The sequence below is a fragment of the Tiliqua scincoides genome, chromosome 4 (assembly GCF_035046505.1).
Source record: "Tiliqua scincoides isolate rTilSci1 chromosome 4, rTilSci1.hap2, whole genome shotgun sequence".
In the NCBI taxonomy this organism is placed as follows: Eukaryota; Metazoa; Chordata; class Lepidosauria; order Squamata; family Scincidae; genus Tiliqua; species Tiliqua scincoides.
This window is the reverse complement of record NC_089824.1, coordinates 181,464,997-181,490,000: the sequence shown is the minus strand read 5'-3', so window position 1 is coordinate 181,490,000 and position 25,004 is coordinate 181,464,997. Positions and strand designations below refer to the sequence as shown.

Below are 25,004 nucleotides of genomic sequence, written 5' to 3'. Positions count from 1 at the left end.
GAAGGCGACTGACCTTTTGCATTAGCTGTGGGATGAGGGCTCCCTCCACTGCTTGCTGTTTCTCATCTGTGATGCAGTAGCAGTAGCAAAGAAAAGGCCAGCCTTGTTTTGTGCAAGGCCTTTTATAGGTCTTGAGCTATTACAAGACCTTCATTCATTCATATAAGTTCCACCTCTAGTATAATAATTTATGTAAATTTATTTAAATTTTAAATGTAGATCCCCCCCCCCCCGACACAGTGTCAGAGAGATGATGTGGCCCTCCTGCCAAAAACTTTGGACAGCCCTGCTCTACACATTCAGTTTCTCTGAGGCCATATTATCCCAACCTTTCAGACAGGAAATGGGATCCTATAACCCAGAGGCCTTTTTTTTTCTTTAAAAAAAAAATCACATTTTTTAATATATTTATTTAAATTTTTATTTAATATATTTATTTAAATTTTAAATTTTATATTAAAATGTATTTATTTTTCCTGCCCTTGACATGTGCCAGATATTTGATGCAGCCCTCTAGTTGAAAAGTTTAGAGACTATAACCTGACCCAAACCCACTGTCTGGAAGGAAACTTACAGAATGTAGTGAGAGCACAATTCTTTGTTCCACTTAAGCCTTCCAGGCGTCATGTATAAAGCACGTTTATACCACCACGGGAGTTGGGGAGACGGGTGCAAGGACATGCACCAATCTCCCTGCACCAGATTCAGACTGTGCCAGATCTGGAGAGAGTGTTTAGGGTTGTGGGCGGGTGAGTGGGGGGCAAACCAGTGGGTGGACTGGGCCTGGGGAGGGAGTGGGACTAGCCTTCAGCACTTAACCACCCTCCCGAGCAGACCGGCATTACCCCTGGCTGCTTGAATCTGTGCCAGCTATTTGGCTGGCACAGATCCAAGTAACCCCATTGTGGTGGCCAGGTCATTGCTTGGGATAAGGGAAAAAAAATTTCCTTACCCTGAGTTGCACCACAGCCTCCTCAACCCTGTGCTGGATATGGTCACTTGGCCTGCCCATTTCAGCACGGGTTAGGATTAGGCTGTGAGGCTTACTTCTACATCAGAGACAATAGAACCTGGCTGCAATCCTATGCAAATCTTCCTGGAAGTAAGCGCCATTGACTAGTTCTGAGTAAACATCCATAGGATAGCTGTAACAGTCTCTGAAAGATGAATGGCCAAATCCGTAGAGTGCCTAGCATTCTGGAGGCACTAGCTGCTTTTGGGCTGTCACAAAAGGCGACATGTTGGAGCATGTGGCCTGGATGCCACAGCAAGCATGCCTTTGGTCACCGGACTGTGTTGGTGCTGCCGCATTGTTGCATGGAAAGTTAGTTACGATTGGACTATAAAGCAACAATTGCAATGTACAAAGTTTTCATTTGCTACACACCTGGCTGGCCTTAAATCTGAAGAATGGAAAGCCTAAGAAATGATTATTTAAAGAAGGAATGGATGTTATACAACATGCTATAACTACTGTTCACCCTTCCAGCTGTGACGAATTCTATCATGCCCTATTATGTATCCTGTAAGGATATGAGGAGGACACATAGTTCAGTGCAGGTTGGTGGACATTGAGCTGTGAGCCCAAAGACCCTAGGACAAGAACACAGTGCGTGACATTTGGCAGAACTGAGGTCAAGGTACACAAGATTAAAAGAAGATACCTTCAGATCTCGGTGGACTATCCCATTCTCATGAAGATAATGAACAGCTCCCAGGACTTGCCGAATTACAACGCTTGCATCTTTTTCAGTGTAAACGCCTCGTTCTAAAATACGGTCAAATAATTCCCCGCCAGATACTCTGCGGAGGAATACAGTTGGAAGAATCATTAAGCCATCCTGGTTGAAAGACAGTTTGATAACATGCCTAGGCCAAACAAACAAACAAAACAAAACGCGCTCCCTTATCAAAGTTCTGCTCTGCTACAAAGAGTGTCATTACAGTCAGTTCTCTTTATCTGCGAATTCACTTAACTGGAAGGGGCAGAACTGCCACCCACCTCTCCTTAGCTGTGAGTCTGAACTCATTATCCGCTAATACTGTGCTGACACTGCATCAAAAGGTCATTGGTCATTGGCCCCTGGAGAATTGTCATACACATTTGTGTCCACTTTCTGTTTTGCCCCACCATCTTGGTCATCATCTTGGGGACTCCAGCTAAACCTTCACAATGCTGGTAATGATGAGAGGCTGATGATGACAGGTCTCTGGAAGACTGCCTGGGGGCTGGGATTTGGGCAATTCACGAGACAGCTTTTCACTTTTTACAAGCTACGGGGAGCCCTGCAGAGGACTCTGTGGGGCTCCCTGTGCCCCTGGACCCCAACAGGAGGTAAGGTGTGTTTAAAAAAACCCTCTGCCCCTGTAGCAGCATGATCCTGGGGATTACATCGCTACCTTCTCCCTTTTCTTGCCCTTTAAGGAGGCAGAGGCCAGGGCTGTCAGGCATCGCAACACCCCAGTTTGAGAACCACTGCACTTGGTTTTCCAGGAACCTAACCCTAGCAGATAACAAGAAACTGACTGCACTTAGTTTGCTAGATATGCTTATTTTTTCTCCTCTGTGTTCCACCCTTCCTCCGAGGAGCTCAGGATGGTGCACATGATTCCTTTCCTCCTTTTGTTCTCACAACAACCCTATGAGGTAGGTTAGGCTAAGAAATAGTAACTGGCCCAAGGTCACCCAGGCAGCTTCATGGCTGAGTGGGAATTTGAACTTGGATCTTCTAGGTCCAAGTCCAAGACCAGAACCACTACACGTCCTGACTCGCTATGCATTTAGTAGTAAAGTTGGAGATGTTTGTATCTAATTTCTGTGATTTGATTTCTGTAATTGATTCTGTAGGGGGCTTTAGTTGCAAGGGTAAGAAATACTGCTGTGGCACTTTTGATCCTTCCCAGCCCAGTCATGCTGTGTGTTTTTGACCTCTGTGGCTGTTTAGACCAAGACTTTTAGAGCTTGCTTCATTGTTGATAGGCTAACCTATTCCCTCCTTTTGGAAAGCAAATATGGGATTAATAATCCATCTTCCATAGATTCTTATTTTTAAATTAAAAGTAATGTGGACATCAAATTTACCGACAAAACTGGTAAACTGGGAATGGTGGTGGTTAAAATTCACCTGTTTGCCCAACTCCACTATGCTGAAGTTAATGTTCTAATTCCCCCCCTCCTCCCCCACAATCTCAGTAGTAGTTTCCTTCTATCTCTGAACAGCTCCAACAACCAGTTGTTATTGGTGGGAAGGAAGCGAACTGAATGCAGATTCACTTACAGGACAATCCTATACATGTGTATTCAGGAGTAAGTCCCATTGTGTTCAATCAGGCCTATTCCTAGGGAAGTGTACATAGAATCACAGACTTAGGACCCAATCCTATCCAGTGCTGATGCAGCCATGCCAATGGAGCATGTGCTACATCCTGCAGTGGGGGGGGGGGGGAGTCACAGTGGCCTCCTCAAGGTAAGGAAATGTTTTCTCCCTTTCCTCGGGGCGGAATTGTGGCTGTATCAGTGCTGGGAAGTTGGACAGGATTGGGTCCTTAGACATACTCAATATACATAAATCTAAATTGTCATCCCAATCCTGATGGGTGCCGATTTCATAGTTAGGATTGATCTAACTCAGCGTCTGCCAAACTACGGCCCACAGGCTGGTTCTGGTGCAACTCCGCAGTCCCCGCCCCCATGAGCAGCGCTTACCATTCCGCCATGTTGCTCACAAGCATCCCACCCAATCTCTGCAGAATAACCCTCTGTGCAGTTGTGTCTGCCCTAAAGTCTGGGTGCAAAGCCTGCTGGGACAATGGGCTACAGAGCATCACTCTGTAGAGATCGAGTGGGCTGCTTGTCAGCAGTGCAGCAGAATGGTAAGCACTGCTCTGAATGGGGATGGCTTTTTCCAGACACAGTGACCACTGATCTAACTGGTACCAGTCATGCGGCTATAGGACTTTAAGCCCTTCACCTGCAATGCAGGATGCACCTGTGGAAAACTAGCTATCATGGTAGTGCTATAATATCTAAAGGACACCCTATACAATGGGCTTCCTAATATTTGCGACTGTGGCTGGTGCTTGTACATAATGAGAGGTGGATCAAAATTCACTGACCTTTATGTGAGACAGTCGTAAATTGGTACTTACAGCTGCATGACCAGATAATAATGGGTTGTGCTCTCATAAATGTCCTCCAGAGTCACAATGTTTTCATGCTTTATTCTGCAATCATAGGTAGGAATAGTTCACAGTGATGTATCAGAAAGCAGCAAGCCCCAAAATAATTTCCCTCTACAGCTATTACCCTTTTTATTCCAGCGAAAGTTCCATTACTTCAAAGTACCTGCTCTGGTTTTCACAGAAGAGAGACAAGCATTCTTTTCAGATACTGAGAGTCTATTAGAGTCAAGGAACAAAAAACTTGCTAGAGCTTCCAAGAGCAAGAAAAGAAATGACTTTCCATACTGTAAGCTGGAGAAACCTCATGGAGAAAAAAAAGGAAATCGTAGAAATAGTTTCTCCTGCTTAGATACCACACTATTTCTGACACCATGAGAACTGGATTCAGTGGCATAGCTAAGGGGAACAGGGGGGTACATTACCCCAGTACCAACTTTGAAGGGGTGCCAATCCACACCACCAAAGGCAGATCCCAAGGCAGGTGGGCACTCGGAGGAGTTCGGGAGAATTTTGAGCCTGGGTCTCAGACAGCTATGCCACTAGCAGGATTATACCTTGTGCCACCAATTTACATAATTTTCATTTCATGGCACGCTGACAAGGTACTAAAATTGTCAAGGCACATGATCGGTTTTTGGACAACTGACAGGGCACACTGCATTGCCAGCTGGGGGTTCACGCCCCTCTGTGGCTCTACTAATATATGACCCTCCTGCAGCACATCTGTGGATCATTTGCGGCATACCAATGTGCCGCGCCATGATGACTGAAAATTGCTGCCCTATGCTGTGTACAAATGGCAAATTTACTCAGTCTTGAAAAGACACCACTCTTCTATCTATGCACTGTTCTTATGGACGAGAAAAGGTCAATGACTATATTCTCAAAAACATCTGCCATGACTTCTGACATCATTGAGAGTAGCTCAACTGAGGAAACAAAAATTATTGGAAAGAATGGTTTGCAGAAATATTCAGAGAAGCAACTGCCCCAGTCTACAATCCTCTACACACTTACTACACACATGGGGAGTAAGCCCCATGCAACTCAATGAGACTTAACGTCTGAGTAGACATGCATAGGATTGTGCTGCTGTTAGTCTCCTTTGGTAGATCTGTACTTTGAAATTTAGAGCACAATCCTATGCTTGCCTACTCAGAAGTAAGTCTCATTGTCTTCAATGGAACTTACTCACAGAAAAGTATGCATAGGAGTGCAGCCTTAATGCGCTTTTTACAACTGTTAACTCTCATAGTTTCCCTGAAAGAATCCTGGGAATTATAGTTTGATGAGGGTACTGAGAATTTTCTGTTAGACCATCACCCAATAGAGTATTGTTATATATAAAATATATAACTGTAATTCCCAGGGAAGAAAAATGACTATCATCAACAAACTTACCGCAGACACCCGCCTATAAGTTGACCCCACAGATAAGGCAGGTTTTGAGTCAGCAATCATAGAATTTTTTATGATTCCATGGGGGTTAGACTTAGGGCGGTGTCTGACTATAGTTTTGTCTGATTTTACTTGAGGCCAGATCCTGAAAAATAACCCACCACTAATTGTTACCTAAGAACTGTAGTCTCTAATTTATTAAAAACATAGTAAAAGATCATAAGATACATTTTTATTCTTTTTAAATTCTGGTCTTCACCACCTTTTTGTAAACACTATTAAAGTAAGTGCACTGTAAACTACATACCAGTAAAACAGTAGTTCCCAACTTGGGATTCATGTACTCCTAGGGACACTCAACAGGACCTTTAGGGGTACTTGAAAAAGAATGAAATAATGGTAGAAAAAGGCAGGTCATGCTCCAGAACGCCTTGCAAGGACCAGCAAGGCAGGAAGGGAGGTAGCTAGTTGGCTGTGAAAGCCCCACCAATAGCAAGTTTTTGGTCATCAATTCATGTATGAACCAATGATTGAAAACCAGCACAGTAAAAAAGCTGAACCATAACATGGAAAGTGATCAATCACCCAGAATTTCTCAGCACACTTCTGCTGCAAAACAGTGCAAAGGCAGAGTCTTCTGTTCTTCAAACAGATGAAAAGAGAAAATATGTGATGAATACATGAAGTCTTGGCTTTCATAGAGAGGAGATGAGGGCTTATATTATTAATTACAAACATTTTGCTAATATGAAGGGTACAATTTATGGAAATGGGCTGCCAAGGGATATGTAAGTGAAAAAGTTTGGGAACCACTGTAGGAGATCCAGGAATCAAATCCACCTTTAAAGTGTCTGCTGTGTTAAGCCAGAAGTTCTACATACAACATACAACCCATAACGCATAACTGAGAGTGTGCAATTCAATTCACAGCAGAGAGATTAGATATTTCCAACTCTTTTTACTCACAAGTAGACCCACTGCTTTCCATGGGTGTTATTCTTAAGTAATGGTGCACTGAATTATAGCCTGGGACTTTATTTCTAATGGAAAGGAGGATCCCATCCTGGTGTTGAAAAAAAAGACTCCTGCCAAATGCCTACATTTGCAAAAAGGAACCAGGTGGCAGCAGCAAAAGGGAACAGAGGTCTCCTCTGTTAACCTTATAAATAAATAATAACCTTATAAATAAATAATAAAAGGTTAATGTTGGCTGGAATTTCCTAGGAATGTTACTATAGAAAAAAATGAGCCTGCTTGAGCAGAGAAACAAAACTTTTCAGAGTTGAAAGGTTCTGCCCTCTGATTGACCCGGAGATAAGGTGAAGTGATAATTGGAGTTTGATTACTTGGCAAAAAATAATATGCATGAGTATCTATGGTAAGTCTGCAGTGCATGTCTCTAATAGGTTATTTTCTCTTGCCTTTGCATCATGTGTCATCTCAAGTTGCTTGGAGATTCAAGTTGCACTTTTATTTCCATTTTAGCTACCAATCTATTCCTTTTTCTGTTAGGATTACAAATGTAGCTAGAATGGAGAGGAAGAAAATATTTAAAGGAGTCATTTCTTTAATGAGTTAAATCATGAAGGGAACACTGCTCTTTCAACTGGAGTTTTTTTTTTTACGCTTCTGTCCTTTTGACAGGTCTTTGACCAATGGTCTTCATGTATTTAATGGGACACTGAAAAGTAAGGCCTTTTTGCAGGTCTCTGGGGACAGCTCCCCCCAGCAGGGAACTATTAATAGCAAGAACTATTAATAGCAAGCAGGGAACTATTTATAGCAAGTAGGGTGTGGGCCACCCTGAGTACCAGCCTGGGTACCCAGATGGCAGTTGCAGGAGAAGCAGCAGCATGGTCGCACACAAGGAGGAGGAGACCTTGTGTTTTGGTGGCTTTGCGATCTTGCTGCTGCCCCTATTCCTTCTCCTTTGAAGACTCCAATGAGAAGGAATGGGGTGGCAGGAAGATTGCAAAGCGTCCTCCTCTGTTACCCTGCAGATGCCTGAGCTTGTCTGATCTTGGAAGCTAAGCAGGGTCAGGCTTGGTTAGTATTTGGATGGGAGACTGCTTGGGAATACCGGGTGCTGTAGGCTTATACCGAGAATCTGGAAGTGATGTTGCGAAGTCATGATATCACTGCCCTGATTGCTACTGCCTCTAGCGATGCCTCTGATTCCCCCAATTATACTCACTTCTTCAGCACAGCTATTTCATTCTCTAGGTTGCTGTCTTGGGTGACTGGTGACTTCTTAATGCACTTCAAAGCAAAAAGCTTGCCGCTGGCCCTGTGCTTCACTAGAAAAACTTCCGAAAAGGCACCTCTGTAAGGAAAGCAAAAACAAAAGCCTTTCACTGGTGTGGTCTAGCTAGAAATTAGTACAGAAGACATATTGAAAATGCTGTCACATCAACAGCCAGTAAGGAACAAGGTAATAAATTAATGCGCCTTTCAGAAGCAGATGGCATCAGTAATTAGACCCATGGATTTGGCTGAAGATTCAAGTATATTAATTGCATAAATACCTGGTGGGATATGAGGTTCCATTTATCTTGTGACTGCATAGGAAATGTGGAGGGAAAAGGGCAGCATTAAGCCATGGTAGTTATGTGGGCTGAAAAACACAAACATCCAGCTCTTGCACTCCTTGGAAACATTATTTGAGTGTATAAACCTGGAAAAAAGACATGAATTGATGGAATTTAAGATGAAGCAATTAAGCTGCATCTACACGGCAGTTCTGAGGTGTGGAGTGTGGGTGGGAATTGGACATATATCTAATATAGATCCAATCTGATTTTACAGAGTTATGTCTTAGGTGGGTTTCTTGCGGGGCTTACCTTGGTGAGTGGGATGGGAGAAAGGAGGTGACAACAAAGTGGTTTTCTTTGGACAAGAGACTAAGGGCCCAATCCTATCTAACTTTTCAGCAGATACAGTGCAGATACAATGCAGCCCAGAGGTAAGGGAACAAATGTTCCCTTACCTTTAGGAGGCCTCTGTGACTGCTATCCCACCAAAGGATGCTGCACACATCCCATTGACACTGCTGCACCGGCCCTGGAAAATTGGATAGGATTGGACCCTAACTCCGTCACTACCACATGTAAGCTATGGGCACAGAGGTGATCATAAGGATCAGCGGTTGGTCCTTCTGAGGGTTCTGGGCCCTCCGTAGGTGTCTGAAGATGCAGGCTCAGACCCCAGCCCAGCTGGACAGTCTACTTACCATTTTAGCACTGCAAAAAAGTATTTGTGGTTTTCTTAATCCTTACACTTTTAGATCATTTCCACAGATCAGCTATAGCACTGAGGCTGTAATCCTCTCCACACTTACCTGAGAGTAAGGCCCATTGACTATAATGGGACTTACTTCTGAGTGGGTATGCATAGGCTTGGGCTCTCGGTCACAGTTGTAGGCAAAGTATCAGGAAAAGCCAAGGACTTTTCCTCCCATGATTCATTACCAGTAGTATTGGGTATTTGGGAGATACCCAAACCCTCCCCAATACTAGAGTATCACATACATCCAGAACTGTTGCACAGCACCAGCTCCTTACATAGAATAAGGCAGCAGCCTAGAATCCACTGCAACAATGCTGAGGCTTTGATTTGTCACAAGGCCAATGTTGCTTTTCTTCACTGCATTTTGAATAGCAAAAAAAGCTTCATTCAGCCCTGTTCTGATGTTCAACATCCAGACTGTGAGATTTGGTGAAGAATCCAGTTCAAAAGACATCACAGAGGTTGCCCAGAATTTCAGCAGGAGTTCCATTCTGGGTCTATTAGGTTTTCGGGAGTGCTGAAATTGTGTTCTGGGGATTAAAATAGAGTTTCTCACCCTAAGTTGCAATAACCTTAAGTCCTGCTTTAGCAGATGCAGGCCACAGAGTTTTGGGACTGAAGAGGACAGAGTGGTAAGAAGATGGAATGGGCTATAAACCAAGATTTGAAGATCAAAGTCCTGCATTTGCCACCTGCCAAATTATCTCAAATATATGAGTGATCTTGAAAGTTGTCACTCTTAAAGGAGGCAGAAACATGAAGTAGTCTATGGGGGGGGGAGGGAACTGAATAGAAACATGTAGCAAAAGGAGTCCCTTTGCAAATAGGATGCAGTGCTAAAATTCCCCATCCTAGCTATGTTTGCCTAGCCTATAAGAGCAATTTGCATGTGTTTGTAGAGGACTTTTCTTCTCTGCCACCAGATGATGTATCTCTTGATGCAAACTATGTTAAGAAGCCAGGTCCTAGCTTCTTAGCAGCTTGGGTACCCCACACTCACTCTCCAAATAAACTAAGAAGGATGCTGCAGCATCTTCAGCCAAGTCATTCTTCTTCTTGGAGCATTTCCAACTTTAATTGCTTTAATAAGGTCACTGGTAGGATTTCACAAAGCTAATTTTAAAGGTGCCTGTCAAATGAAACGTAGCCTGAATATGATGCAAAGGATCTGCCACTATTGCAGAGAAAGGTGGCTTGCTATGATCTCATCTGAAGTTAGGTCATTTATATCTGGCCTTGTCCACAAGTGTTGTGTCAGTCCTAGGGTTCTGCAGATACAGGACTGTTGAAAGGCTTGCTGCAGTAAATATTTGTCGGCACTGTGATTTAATTGGGGAAAGCAAGTCCACACTTTGCTAAAATAGAATTGCTGTGTTTCCGGCAGCAAATTGCTGTAAAATAGAATTGCTGTGTTTCCTGCCATTCACTAGATGGGGCAAATGCCCTGCGCATGGAGCCTCACATACCTTAGGACCCACCAGAAGCCTCTCTGAAGCTCCCAATGGGGTTGGAAACTGTGCTTCCGGCTCGTCAGAACCACAGTTTAAAGCGTCGGGGAAACTTCAGGAGGTTTCTCTGACGAGTCCTGGAATTGTGCAAGGCTCCGTGTGCTCCAGGTAAGTGGGGGAGGAGCAGATTTACATGCGAGGGATGGCGGCATCCCGTGGAGGATGCCATCATGGACTTTTGCCCTGGGGCATGGGGCTAGGGAGGTCCACTACTGAACACAGTGTTGCATTTGACAACATACAGAAATCTTTAAAGTCTTATGTGCACGCATCTGGGACTCCTGGTCCAATCAGGGACGTTGAAATGTTGAAAGGATCTGGACACAGGTACCTAAAGGTCTATAGAGTGTGTACATTGTCCACACTTAACCTGTGTGATGTGGGAAAGGCTGGTACAGGTATATGCACAGCAATTGTGTCTGCCATGTAAAATGTGGAGCATAAATATGTCCGATCTGCCAACAGATGACACATCTCTTGATGCAAGCTAAGAAGCTGGATCCTATTAGGAGCATGGGCACCCAGCAGCCACAAAGAATCTGGAGGGCTTTGGTGTACAAATAAGGGAATCTGGTTGTTCTGCAAATTGTTTTCTATATGAAAAACATGAAAGCAGAATGATAGATAAATCCGCTAACTGCTCCAGGTCTCAGTGAGCTCAAAGTCAGATTGAACACAAGTACTTGGGCATCTATTTCTTTAAATTTCATGGCAATTCAGTATGATTTAGTTATTCAATTAAATGAATTTAAGCATTATAGATGATTTAGATAATATTCAGAATATTTATGTCTTACATTCACTTATGATGGGACCCCTCAGCTTCCCCTCCGTGAAATTTCAGTTTCATGTTTGTACCTGCATTGATAGAATCTTGTTTCCCAACCCAGTCATGCACAACACAGAATACAATTTTTAATTCAATCTGGCCTGAAATGCCCCAACCTACTTCACCACTCTGTTCATGGGGCGCAAAGTTGAATGGGGGACCATCAATTTTGAATCATGCAAACAAGGCCAAAGTGTTTGCCTTACTTGCTGCTGGCAACATTCACACCTGCTATAACTTCTGGGAACCATTTCTTCAACGCTTCTAAGTTCTTTCCTACTCAGGAGATACCAGAGATGCTGCTTCAGTTTTCACTCTGAAGTTTCATGGCAGTGCCATGTGGTTGCAGAACAGTGAGGTGCTGTAGTTTCATGAAATCTTTCACCCCTCAGAGACCTCTGTTCAAATCTAAAAAGTTTCCTCAAGAACTTTGGGCTCAGCCTACTTCTAATACAGTGTCAGGCTAGGACTTAGAAGCCCCAAATTCACTTCCCCACACAGACCTGAACTCAGTGTGTGACTTTGAGTCGGTCCGTGTCTCTTAGTCCAACCTGCCTTTTGAAAGTGGGGAATGAACAATGTATGCTACCCTGAGCTCCTTGGAGAGAGGACAATCTGTTTATGTGATAAATGGCATTAAGTGTAGCTCTTTATTTCCTGCAGCTTGCCAAACACATAAAGAATTTGTGCTCACTGCTTACAGACTTTGCATTTCGTTAATAAAGAATTTAGAATGGTTTGAAGCAGGGTCTAAGCCTGCTTTTACATGTCAGTTCTGCACACTATGTTCCCAATTCATAGTACATGACATTGCAAAAGAGCCAATAATGAAAAGCTGCTTTGTCCCAACCATGGTCCATGGTTTATTACTTGGGAGGTGTAAGCTCTTATACATTTTACGCTTCATATACCAAACTAACTCCCTGTGGGAATAATGTATCTGGAGGCTAATCAATCCACTTCAATAAGATCATGAGTGGGAAACCACCTGTTCAGCTCAGCAGTGGCACACACTTTCTTTTGGGCCTACAGCCTTAAGAAGCCCAGGTCTTACATAACCTACTTAGACCTGTACAGGCTTAATCAAGATGGGATAAATTGAACATCCTGTCCTATTCACTGCAATCCTCAATGCTAGGCAAGGAAGGGTATTTTTAACTTCCCAAAGCCAACAGCCTTGTAAATGGGTCTTGCACAGGCAGCTAAACACATGGCCAGCTATGTAACTGCAATCTGTTTTACCAGGTCAACAGTAATTAATCCTGCCACTTGAGCAGCATTTAACCTGGCAAATGGTTGGCAACCTTCAGTCTTGAAAGACTATGGTATAAGCCTACAGCACCCGGTATTCCCATGCGGTCTCCCATCCAAGTACTAACCAGGCCTGACCCTGCTTAGCTTCCAAGATCAGACAAGATCAGGCATCTGCAGGGTAACAGTTGCTGCTACAATTGTCATGCAATGGTGCTTTAAAGTCAAGAGTTCCTGAGAAGTTGTTTTCAACTGTGGTGACAAAGCAAACAATAATCAAACTTTTACATTAATAAGAAAGCTATTCATAGTATTCTCTGGAACATATTTATTTATATTGGAAACATTTGATAATGTTCATGGAGCATCTTCTCAATTTGTGTCAAAGAGAAGAAAGATAATGGAGTCATCGGAAGATAAAATATTTCCACATGCTTTCTCATTCAACCTCATCTTCCATCAAGCTCTCCCACCTGCCTCTTTTCCTCAGTTAGAAATTGCAAAGAGGCAGCAAGAAGTTATCATTAAAACTGGAGACCTTCAAAAGTATGTCAACCCGCAGCTGTGGTTGTCCCAGGCCACACAGACCTGACCCTCACCACTTCTGATTGCGGCCAGACCCCAGCATGCTGCAGTTGTGACAGCCAGGAAACACCCTGATACATGCACTCCTGAATAGGATTGGGCTGTTTTTTGTTCTTATACTGTAGTCTTAATGGAGTGAAATGCGTGAAGGTGTCATGTTGTGCTCTTGCGCTTAAAATTTACCATTACATCACTGTCAGCAACTCTAGTGTGACTGGCTTGGAAATGTTTCTGGACAGGTAATCTGATGACAGGCAGTCCCCGCTGTGAACTGCCTTGAGCTATGTTATTGCTGTCAGCCTGATTGTCCAAGGAATGCTCTTGTATCTAGTGTACTGATTTATGCATTCAATTTTAAAAGGAACAAAGGAAAGAAGTTGGTAAATCTGCTTCCTCTCTCCAATGCTGCTGTACCATAGATGCTAAGAGCCTGAATTATGACTCAGAAGGAACCAAACAGACCCAACTTGCTGTCCTAAGAGTAGGTAACACCTAAGCGTTTCCAGCAAAACGTTTCTTTGAAATTGACAAAGGCTGCAATCCTATGCACACCCACATGGGAAAAATCTCATAGATAGAACATAACGGGACTTAATTTCCAAGTGAACTTCCATAGGACTCCAAAGCAAGCAGCTTACTGATTCTGTTTGCTGAACTGTTCTTCATATGTGAAATCCAAGTGAATTAGGATACAGAACATGCCACTTATTTGAATATGTATCACCTGAGCAACTGTCAACTTTCAGTGTAGCTGATGTACATTTTTTTTGGGGGGGGGGGGGGAGGTAGAACCAAGTCTGCTAGGAGTACTACTGTCAAGAATAGATTCAAAAGGCAAAGGCAGTTTCCCTAGGAGTTTCTGAGCATTCCAGGTGATATTCACATAGTTCTGCAACCATGAGCTGTGTTATTTTAAATAAAAGAGGGGGAAAAGGAATCCAACATTCTTAGGATACTAAACTTTGTGCCAAACGGCAGATTCTATGCTTGCATCTTATATCCAGGGAGCTACAGAATACAAAAAATACAAACAGCTCTGGATGTTGGTGTTTTGATGCAATTCTGTTTGTGGATCTCTCCCCTACCCCCCCAACCCACAATTTGTACTTTATTTTTATTCTCTTATCTGCTGTTCCCAGTAACACTTTCCCACTGAAACACCCACTGCATTGGGAGAGAAGCAGAATTTCTAGCAGTATCTTTCCTCCCAACCAAAGACAGTAGGAAATAATCAGCCCACAGATCAGATGCTGTGGCATCTGTTCTATGTTTCATTCCTAAACAGTTTAAGATAATTACAACCCCACATTTAGACTACTTGAATCAACAAGCTGGCACAGAGGAAACAAAAGCTCTCTCTGACTTTCCTTTTACAGTGCGCTGCAGGACATCAGCTCTAAATAAGTGATCTCATCCAGAGGGCTGACTAACCAGGGCTGCATCACAAGCCAGGAGCATGTGTGCCTGAAAGCAAGAGTGAAGAAAGCAGATGCAATGCAAAATATATTTAAAAGGAATTTAAACCAGGAGGCTCTATAGTCTTCAATTACCAGAGATTCTGTTACAGTTTAAAAATGGACTTGCTTCCATTTTAAAGCTAACAGCATTTTGCTGTTGACCTAGTTAACCAAGAAATTCAAAATCCCAACTTTTACAGGCTGATCCTCTGTCCGGGCAATGCTGCTCACACATGTGCTGCCCGGGCAACAGCTGTCGCAAATGTGCTGTAAGTCATGTTGCAGAGCCGGGAGAGGAGAGGCGCTGGCAGAGAGGCAGCACCAGTCAGTGCTGGGCATCCATGCCAACAGGATGAGCAGCAGGAGTATTGAGCGTTAAATATTGAGTGATGGGAAGGCATTCTGGGGAAGGGGGAGAGCAGGAGATGGTGGGGGAGCATGGAGGGGCAAAATTGGGTGGGACGTGGTGGGCCGGAGGGTGGTTAAGGCTCAGCGGCAGAGGCTGCCACTAAATCTTATCCCCCCCTCTCCTGAGACAGAGACCAACACGGGTCTGCTCGGTTCTGTGCTAGCTAAATAGCTGGCACAGCTCTGAACAGGATAATTGGGGCTGTGGAGTCTCTACATGCATGTTGGCAACCTTCAGTCTCGAAAGACTATGGTATCGCGCTCTGAATGATGGCTCTGGAATAACGTCTAGTGTGGCTGAAAAGGCCGATTCGGGAATGACAATCCCTTCCACACTGGGAGCAAGTGCAGTCTGTCCCTGGCCTGTCTCCCTGGCTATGGGCCTTCCTTCTTTGCCTCTTAGCCTCAGACTGTTGGCCAAGTGTCTCTTCAAACTGGGAAAGGCCATGCTGCACAGCCTGCCTCCAAGCGGGCCGCTCAGAGGCCAGGGTTTCCCACTTGTTGAGGTCCACTCCTAAGGCCTTCAGATCCCTCTTGCAGATGTCCTTGTATCACAGCTGTGGTCTACCCGTAGGGCGCTTTCCCTGCACGAGGAGTCTCTACATAGGGTATGGGGGACCAATGTTCCCTTACCTCAAGAAGACAACCGGTTGCTGCTCTGGCCCCACTAGATACAGTGGCGACTTTTTTGGTGCAGCTGTATCGGGGGTGCAAGCAGAACTATAGGATTGGGTCCTCATTTAATTGCATCATGCTTTCTTTAATGCAACTCATAAGCCTTGCACCATTTTCCAGCGAGACCCACATTGCTCACTTTTAACAACTTTGTTCACTTGGACAGGACTGGCACCCAACGATTAGGCTGTGTATTGTGGGAAATTTTCTCTACTAGTTATGTATATGATGGTGGGAGATTAGAACTCTGTGCAGACGACAATTTTCAAGATAATTTAACAGAAAAAGGCAGCCTGGGAGTGCCCGAAGAAAACAACTGTTCCATCTCCCCAAAACTCTCTTTGAGAACATGAAATGAAAAGTACACGCAGGCATGTTTTCCGTTCACTAATATTTGCTGAATGCAGTTTTTTGGTTGTTGGGGTCAGAGAGAGCCCATGATTTTATGTTGTTTCTTCTGTATGTCTTCTGAATTTTGATTGCTTTTCTGTGTTACAGCATTGCATTTTAAATGTATGTTGTTTTCTGATGATCCTCTTAGTATTCCAGCATGATTAAAAATGTTCTTATTATCCAATTTACAGCAGCCCTGTAGGCCAGAATGGATTTCAGATTTATATGTGATTGCTGGGGGAGAATGTAGTTACATGCTTGGGTTAGAACAAGACACTAAAGGGCATAAGAAGTCATTGAATCAATATGAAGAATAGATTGCAAATATCGCATCCCACAAATGGTGCACAATTTTCTATTGACATCCATCTGTGGCCCTGCTGCATGTTGTGCGTGAGCTGTGCTCCAGTCTTAGTGGTACACCCATGGCATGTATCAAATAAATACTGGTTCAGACAATGTTTCAAAATTCTGCTGCCCTTGCAAATATGAAGATTTCATGACCCCACTGATCACTTTCATGGTGAAACATAGTCAGCTTTGCGATCTACAAGATTTCTCAGTGTAACATAAGTTGGTTGCTTCAAGCTCTCTGCAGAAGGTGCCTGGCACATATAGGAGAGACTTTAAAAAATGTACTCTATATTTTAGTAAATTGCATGTTCCCCTACAAGTAAACATATCCAAGACTTTACATACACAGTAGCCTGGGCCACAGTGTTCTTCTTTGAAACCAATTTTTTCAGCACTGTGAGCCTTGGTTAACTACATGCTTTACCTTCTTTCTCTGATATGAAGCATTGTGACTTCAGTGCATCTATAAGAGTCTCTTAAAAATTCCAGAAACACTCTTTAATAGTTACCTATATTAGAACATTCTCTGTTAACATTCGGTGAGGTATTGGGGAAGGAGCTGGAGTAAGATACCAGCAAACACACAGACACCAGGGCAGGGAGTCAGTGCACATAGAGTCACTTTCCTTTCCCACTCATTGACTGCCTCCATCTGTATAAGGCAAAAAAATTTCTTTTAGCCAAGAGGTATAGATGACTGCTTGGCCAACAGACAGCATCTGTAGGTTCAAAATTGGCTTCCAGTTGCCTACAATTACAGTACTGACCAGTCAGTGAGCTTGGTTTGTGGCTTTATGTAGATAAAAAGGCAGGAAACAGGAAGAAAAGGAAGAAAAGAGGACTGCTGGAGACCAATTAGATTTTGGACCCATGGAACATTTGTTACGTAGGCGACGGTATTACAATAAGTCTTGTTGGACTTCACCTCCTGCTCTTCAATTGCCTGACATGACAATATGCAGCCTGAGATTTACCTCACAAGCCAGCCAATTGCTCTTCATGACTTGACAGCAAGAGTATCAGTTTTGACATCTCAAACAAATTTACAGGCCTCTGCCACATAAATATTTCTCAATCATACCTTTTAACAAGTTAATAGCTTTTTAGATTAGAATGTCATCTCTTCTTTGTGGCTATGTTTAAAACTGAACTCAGGAAATCATCAAGATTTCAGTGTTTTATTCAGGTTGGCAATGCAAAGAACCATGGAAATAATAAGATTTTGGGAAGGATTATGGTTGGGCACGTTGAGGCGTTTTTTAGATTCTTAAACAAACATACTGCACTGGAAAAATGCAGATTGAGGCCATGAGTAAAGTGTTTTTAAAAATCCATTATTCACAAAATGAGTCTTGTTAGGCAGGGATAATTGAGGAGATGAAGCAGACCCCTCACAGGCTTGAGGGAGGAGAAAATGACATTGGTGCTACAATATTGAAGTCACTTAAATGCCAAGACAGAATTAGAGAGGATGTAAAGTGTGAAGGAGAAATCATTTGACCACTCAACCGTGTAATCATAATCAAGTGACTGTGGGGGTTGTTGGGGCAGAGATTTATGAAAAACACACTGATTTTGTTTGTCAGACAAACAACGGAGGGGACAGAGGCGGAACATAAGAACAGCTCCACTGGATCAGGCCATAGGCCCATCTAGTTCAGCTTCCTGTATCTCACAGCGGCCCACCAAATGTCCCAGGGAGCACACCAGATAACTAGAGACCTGCATCCTGGTACCCTCCCTTGCATCTGGCATTCTGACATAGCCTATTTCTAAATGGTGATGGTATTGTAATAAGCCTTGTTGGACTTCACCTCCTGCTCTTCAATTGCCTGACATGACAATATGTAGCCTGAAATTTACCTCACAAGACTTTCAAGGAAGAAAATGTAGTATGACCATGTAGGTCTTGGAGACAGGCATGATGGGGTTCTGGCCCTGCAAAAGATGTTGTTGTGCTTTAAGACTTAACTTAAGATTCTAAGAGACTCTAATCCTATACACACTTTTTTGTAAGTAAGCCCCACTGAATATAATGGGACTGACATCTGAGTCGACAGGCAAAAGGTTGGGCTGTCTGTGTCTCTTGCCCTTTCTTCCACAACATGTAAGTCAGTGATGGCAAACCTATGACATATGTGTCAAAAGTGACCTGCTACAACACTTGGGTGACATGCCAGCATTCACAACTGAGTTTGTTTTATCATCTGACAACAACTGAGACAACAACTGCCACCTGACAACAACTGGTTTGCTTTATCTATATTTCACTTTGGAAATTATTTGACAGTTCTTTATATAATACATAGCACCACACATGATTTGACTGTATTTTTGTTAAATAAATGAATATGTAAAGAATTCTTTCTGTTTTATTCGGGGAGAGGGGCGATGGCACACCAGCACAGCCAAATTAGGCATTTTCCAAATTTTTGACATGCTGAGCCCAAAAGCTTCACCATCACTGGTCTAGGGAAATGTAACATGACATGGCTACACATTGTTTCAACCTGCTCCACGCTCTTAGCTGTTAGCCATGCAATGCGCACAGTGCCCACACTTCAGTTCCCTGGGCACAGTACCAACTTGTAATATGTTCCCTCTCCCCTTCAAGAACCCTCTGTTTTTGAAGGTGGAAGAATTTATTTTTTTCTAACCAGGGGTGGGTGCAGCCTGGTAGAGCACATGTTGAGTGCCCATGTCCACATGAAGGGGATAGGATCCAGTGTGTGCCATTACCACCAGATCCATTTACCACCTCCCACCTCCTCCCTATCCCCAGTTCCTCTTCCTTCCCCACCCAGGCTTTACTTGAGTTTATGTTACTGAAAGCCAACCTAGCTATGGCAAGGAAGGCAGGATAGAAATTAAAAAAAAAAACAAAAGCTTACGAGCCCAGTGCTTCCATGAAAATGAATGTTTTTCTGATGTTGTTGGTCTGCTTCTTCCAGGAACTGCCCTCCTCCTCTTGCTTATGGCCCATCTTCTCCAGAGTGGAAGCTGAAAATTCTGTCAGAATATAAAAATGGTGACAAATTGGTGAAAATGGGGAGGGGATCAGTGATTATTGCTATACTGTGATTATTGAATAATCACAAACAGTGATTATTGCTAACCTACTGTTACAATATTTTTATTTTTGTCATTTTATATGGCAAAATCTTCACCAGTTTTCTGAGAGCTGTGCTAGCAGCCTGAAACAGGATTAAAGCAAAGTTGGCCTCCCCATTTTTGTCTTAGAAGTTCTGTGAATCTATGATGGACAAAGTTGACACTTTGATAAATCCAAGCTAAATAAGGCTGAGATGGTTGTGCTTGACTTCACATCATGGCTATGACAGATAAAAGGAAGAATTTTGTTATGCTTTGCAGCCAATAAAATTTGTAGGATCAGAACCAATATCTGTTCCTATTTGGGCTTCCTAGTTTCCATTTTTTATGTCTAGTCTCCCCTGCCCCCATTTTTAAATTGGATTTCCTGACATTATCCTTGTCCTGATCAAATTCACCTCCATGGATTTCCTGAGGGATTCAGATAGATGTCTATGAGGAGGGGATTCCAAAGCCTTAGTGCCATCACCAGGGAGGCCACCTCTTTCGACTAACTTGCTTCAGCATTCGTGACACAGAGAGTATGGCTTATTAGGCAGATTTAAAAGCCCAGGTAGGTCGATATAGAACCAGACAGTCCTTGAATTAGCTAGGCTCAATGGGACTATAATGAGGAAATGAAATAATGAGGAAATGAAACAGCATAAATACTGAAGTTTATTGAGAACCAGTTCTCAAACTTTTAGCACCGGGACTCACTCTTTAGAAGGAGAATCTGTCAGAACCCACCAGAAGTAATGTCATGACAGGAAGTGACATTATCAAGTAGGAATATTTTGAACAATCCTAGGCTGCAATCCAACCCCCAATTACCCAGGATTAAGTCCCATTTACTATCATTGTTAAAAGCATATACACATTAGCCTGTTAAAAATATGGTTCTGTAGCATTTCCCCAAATGCAGTCACATACCATGGTAGCATCATGTCTACAATATTTAAAAAAGTATTGAAATGAATGGGGACCCACCTGAAATCGGCTCGTGACCCACCTAGTGGGTCCCGACCCACAGTTTGAGAAACACTGCCTTCAGATATTGCATTCACTCATTAGAACACCGAAACTGCCATCTCCACTCACAATTTACTCGCAGTCACAGTCATGTTTATTCTGCTTCTGAGATTTCTTAACTTTTAACACAAGCATGAAAATCTATGTTTTCCGCAGTCAGATTGTCAAGCTCAGTGGAGATTCTGCCACAGTGTCTGCAAATCCATGCTATGACCAAAATATTCCCCCAGAAACACTCTGTGTCTTGTGATGGCTGTAACACATAACTTTGCCATATTTTGTATGAAACAACTAGGATGTTATAACTAGAGATGAGATAGTGATGGCTGATTCATATTACTTCCACTGTGATGGAGTCTGATGGATTGGCATTATAAAACGAAATCAACCTGGTTGTTTACGCACAGCACTCCCAATTACCATAGTGAATCAATTTTGTAAATAATCACACAGAACATACCAATTCTACTCCCTTTCAATTGCTTTGCAAGTCACCATAATAATTATGTGTGCTGTTTCTATTAGGGTGCTTGTTGCACACTTGCATGTTAATTTCAAAGCCTGGGAACATTAGATGCTAATTTAGACAGTAGTTTAGGCAGTAGTTTAGACAGCAATGGTAGCAGTTTAGAGTGGTTTGAAGTGCTGTAGGATCTCATTGTGGCTAGGCTCATCTAATTTAATAGCCCACCACTGGAATTTGGAGCAATCACACAGAACCAGGCAGACCAAATTTGCATAGAGCAAATACTCCTGCTTTACTCAAAGAGCAGAACTACGAGTGCTGAACCTAAGCTTGACAGAGTGGCACCTTCCATCAAAACAGAAATTTAAAATGCTGTTCTAAATGCTCCAGAATAGGAGGTTTACCGTAGATTGCTCTTTGAAAGTCAATATACAGTCAGTTCTCTTCATATGCGAATTTGGTACCATGTATCCGAAAGGGGCAGAACTGTCACCTACCCCCAGTGCTGTTCTTGGCTATCTGTGATCTAAACATCTCTGCAGCTTTCCAAAGGTCCCTGCTGGTTTCCTGAAGGCTGCAAAGACATTCAAAATAGTGCCCATGAAGAGCCCTTTGCAGCACCTAAGCAAGGGAAGCAGAAGCCATACAGGTAAGGTACCCTACCCCCTAACCCCATGCATCTAATTCCATTGATCCCATAGGTGCAAATTTGCAATCATTAGGGTTTCCAAAAACCTAACCCTAGCATTGTGGTTCCCAAACTATGAGCCATAGCTTCCTGGGGAGCCATGGAAATCAACCAGGGGAGCCACAGAATCCTTGCAAAACACCCACCATCCTGTACAATGTATAGGATTGTAGCCCTAATGGGGAGCCACAGCCAATGGCCCAGTAGGTCAAGGGAGCTGCTCCCAGGTAAAGGTGGATAGGATTGCAGCCAAAGTCTTTTGTTCCTGTGCCCAAGATTTACCAGACTAAGGGAGCAATCCTATCCTGCACTAGATCAGGCAAGCCATGAGGCTTGTGCTATATCCAGCACAGGATAGGGGCCCAAAGTGGCTCAGCCAGAGGTAAGGGGAAGTTTACCTTACCTCTGGGTGAGGCACCCTGGCTCCTGTGGGTCTCCTTGGACTTGCGCCACCACCTCCAGCCCTTCCTCCTGCTCCCTACCTGCCCGCCCCTGGGTCCACCCACTGCCTGCCGTCTCCCTGCCCTGGAACGCCTCCCTCCCGCCTCCTCCCTGTCCACTTCAGAGCTTTGAGTCGGCCCAGCTGGGCCGATGCAAGCTCAGTGCCTCCATCCGTGCAGAGGCTTGTGCAGTGCCCCGGCCTTGCCGACTCCCGAGGAGGACTTGCGCTGGCCTAAGAGCGCCTCTGAATTGTGCCCTAATTCTATTAATGTTTGCTTGGCAGTATGTTCCACTGAACCTAACGGAGTTAACTCTCAGTTGCAGTCTTTGGCAGATACCATCATTACCATCAAAAGTTGGAAGGGGCCTTAAGGCCATCTAGTTCAAACTCCCGCTTGAAGCAGGAAAATCATCTTCAAAAGCCTTAAAGATTGCCAGTGAGGGAGAACCCATCACTTGTGTTGGTAACCAGTTCCAACATCAAACTGCTCTTACAGTTAAGAATTTCTTTCTGATATCCAACCAAAATCTCTTCTTTAATTGGCTGAAACCAATTAGATCAAACTCCACTCTCTGGGACAGCAGAGAACAAATTTCTGCCCTCTACAAATGATGTAAGATCCTCTGGATTATCTACAAAGGATCCTCTACCACAGTGTTTCTCAAATTTTCAGTCTCTGGTGCCCTTTTACACTCCTAAATGGATTTTCTGGGAGCCCAGCTGGTGCAAGCATGGAATCTTGGGGAGCCCCAGGTCACTAGTGCATGCACAGAGTGAGCAGTTCCAAGCAGTACCAAGCAGATGGCAGCCATGTATGGTGTGCTTGTAGAGCCCTTGAAGGAGTCTCAGGGAACCCCAGGGCTCCTTTAGCACACTTTGAAAAATGCTGCTCTACAAGGATCTAGATCTTCGGTAAACCAGGCTGTGGAGCAGGGCCACCTGAACTCTGGCCCGGGGCCTGGATCTGGGGTTCAGATGAACCCATCTGCCTGGTGAACCATACTGTTCTGCCTGGCTTCCATGTGTAGTCCTCCTCGATCGGGGGACAGGGATGCTCTGGGTAGTCGTATCTTCCCAGACGTCTTGTCACACAGCCTTCTGGAACGCTGAGCAGAAGATGAGACTGCCCAGAGTGTCCCTGACTCCAATCAAGGAAGACCACACATTGATTGTACCCAGGAAGAATGGTATGTTGCGGTCCGAACGGGGACTGCATTTCCATTGTGCAGTGGCGGCGAGTTTGGCCACTGCTGCGGTACCGCAGGGGTTCTTAAGTTAGGCTTCAGGGGTTTATGAACCAGGCACAACAAATTTTCTGTATGTATGCACTAATGTGCATTTTTCTGGAGAGGCGGCTCATAGCTTTCAACTGATTCTCATTGGGGCCCATGACCAAAAAAATTTAAGATCCATTGCCCTAGAGGACCTTTTAAAGATCTGTAGAAAGAAGAGGGTGCTGTCTAGCTGACTCACAGAACTATCTTTTCAAACAACTGAAAATGGACTGCTTGGTTGGAACACATGAGAGTATGTGGAAGGAAGTTGGCCCTCTCCTAGTCAGTACAAAAGAAAATCACTAATGAAGAAAGAAATAATTGGGTCTGGGAGGGAGTGGCAAGGAAAGAGCTGTCTCCTTAGGGAGGGCCTCTTTGGACTTTGGGGTATCCTGCATGGATATTTTTCAGGACTTTTGCCAACATCAGAAAACACTAGCAAGAAAACATTGCTTTTTGTTTTACTTCTGGTAAATGGAAACTTGGGATTCTGGCATCTTCTGGGTTTGGAAAATGCCTAAATATAGAGAAGCTGAAATTCTATGTTGACAGATATGCACGGAATGGATGTCATTCTGCATAGCCTGATATGATCAAAATGTGAATTCATGTTATTAATTTGTTATCTTGTCCTTCACTCTGAGGAGCTCAGACCAGTATAAATGGTGACTCCCCTACCACCAGGTGCCATTTTATCCTCACATAAGAACCCTACAATATAGTGCAGGCTGAAAGATGGCAATTGGCCTAATATTACCCCGTAAGATTCATGGCCAGGTAGGGAAAATGAATCCAGATCTCTCCTCATTAACATCCCAATCCTAAGTAACTTCCCCTGATCTGATTCAGCCTGGCCAATGGGTTGCATGCTCCATCCCAAGGGGGGAGGGGAGGAGGTTTCGGGTTCCAGTGCAGGGAACATTTGTGCCCTTGTTCCAGGGCATGTTCCACAACTGTGATGGGTCTACTCAGACCTGCACCAGCTATTTTGCTAGCCGAGGTCTGAGTGGATGCAGGTAGGTGGATTAAAGCCAGGAAGGGGGATGGAATATTGGTGGCGTTGCTGCTGCTGTCCCCTTCTTGCCCTTGATCCACTCTCCCCCTGCCCCATTTGACTCCTCATTCCTCCTCTTCCCTGCCCCATTATGCCCCCAGAACTATCTTACTGGCACCAAGACTTGTTGGTGGGCTGCTTGCATGTAGCCCTGGCCACTCTCCATTTGCAGTGGCAGCCAGCCTACACTATACAGCAGGTTGACTTTTGCATCAGCCATAAAGCATGCTGGGCGACTGAAACACAGGTTCCAATGATGCAGCAGGCCATTGGGATTGGGCTCTGTGTCTAATGTCTATCTCAGCAATTTTCAACCTTTTAAATCTCATGGCACGCTGACAAGGCACTAAAATTGTCAAGGCACACCATCAGGTTTTCGATTGCCAAAGCACACCATGCTGTCAGTGAGTGTTGGCAACCTTCAGTCTCGAAAGACTATGGTATCGCGCTCTGAAAGGTGGTTCTGGAACAGCGTCTAGTGTGGCTGAAAAGGCCGATTTGGGAGTGACAATCCCTTCCACACCAGGACCAAGTGCAGTCTGTCCCTGGTCTGTCTCCCTGGCTATGGGCCTTCCTTCTTTGCCTCTTTGCCTCAGACTGTTGGCCAAGTGTCTCCTCAAACTGGGAAAGGCC

At 44.0% G+C, this 25,004-nt stretch overlaps 1 protein-coding gene across 1 annotated transcript in view; it reads right to left on the bottom strand.

Moving 5' to 3' along the window:
- CAMK1G (calcium/calmodulin dependent protein kinase IG) overlaps positions 1-25,004 on the bottom strand; it is a 46,857-nt gene that overhangs the window by 17,167 nt on the left and 4,686 nt on the right. Inside the window, exons 2-5 of the mRNA XM_066625013.1 lie at positions 19,217-19,334; positions 7,775-7,903; positions 4,150-4,224; positions 1,665-1,803 (exon numbers count right to left, since the gene is read on the bottom strand). Of these exons, the coding sequence (XP_066481110.1) occupies positions 1,665-1,803; positions 4,150-4,224; positions 7,775-7,903; positions 19,217-19,308 (435 nt within the window). The 5' untranslated portion in view covers positions 19,309-19,334. The remainder of the gene's footprint in view (positions 1-1,664; positions 1,804-4,149; positions 4,225-7,774; positions 7,904-19,216; positions 19,335-25,004) is intronic.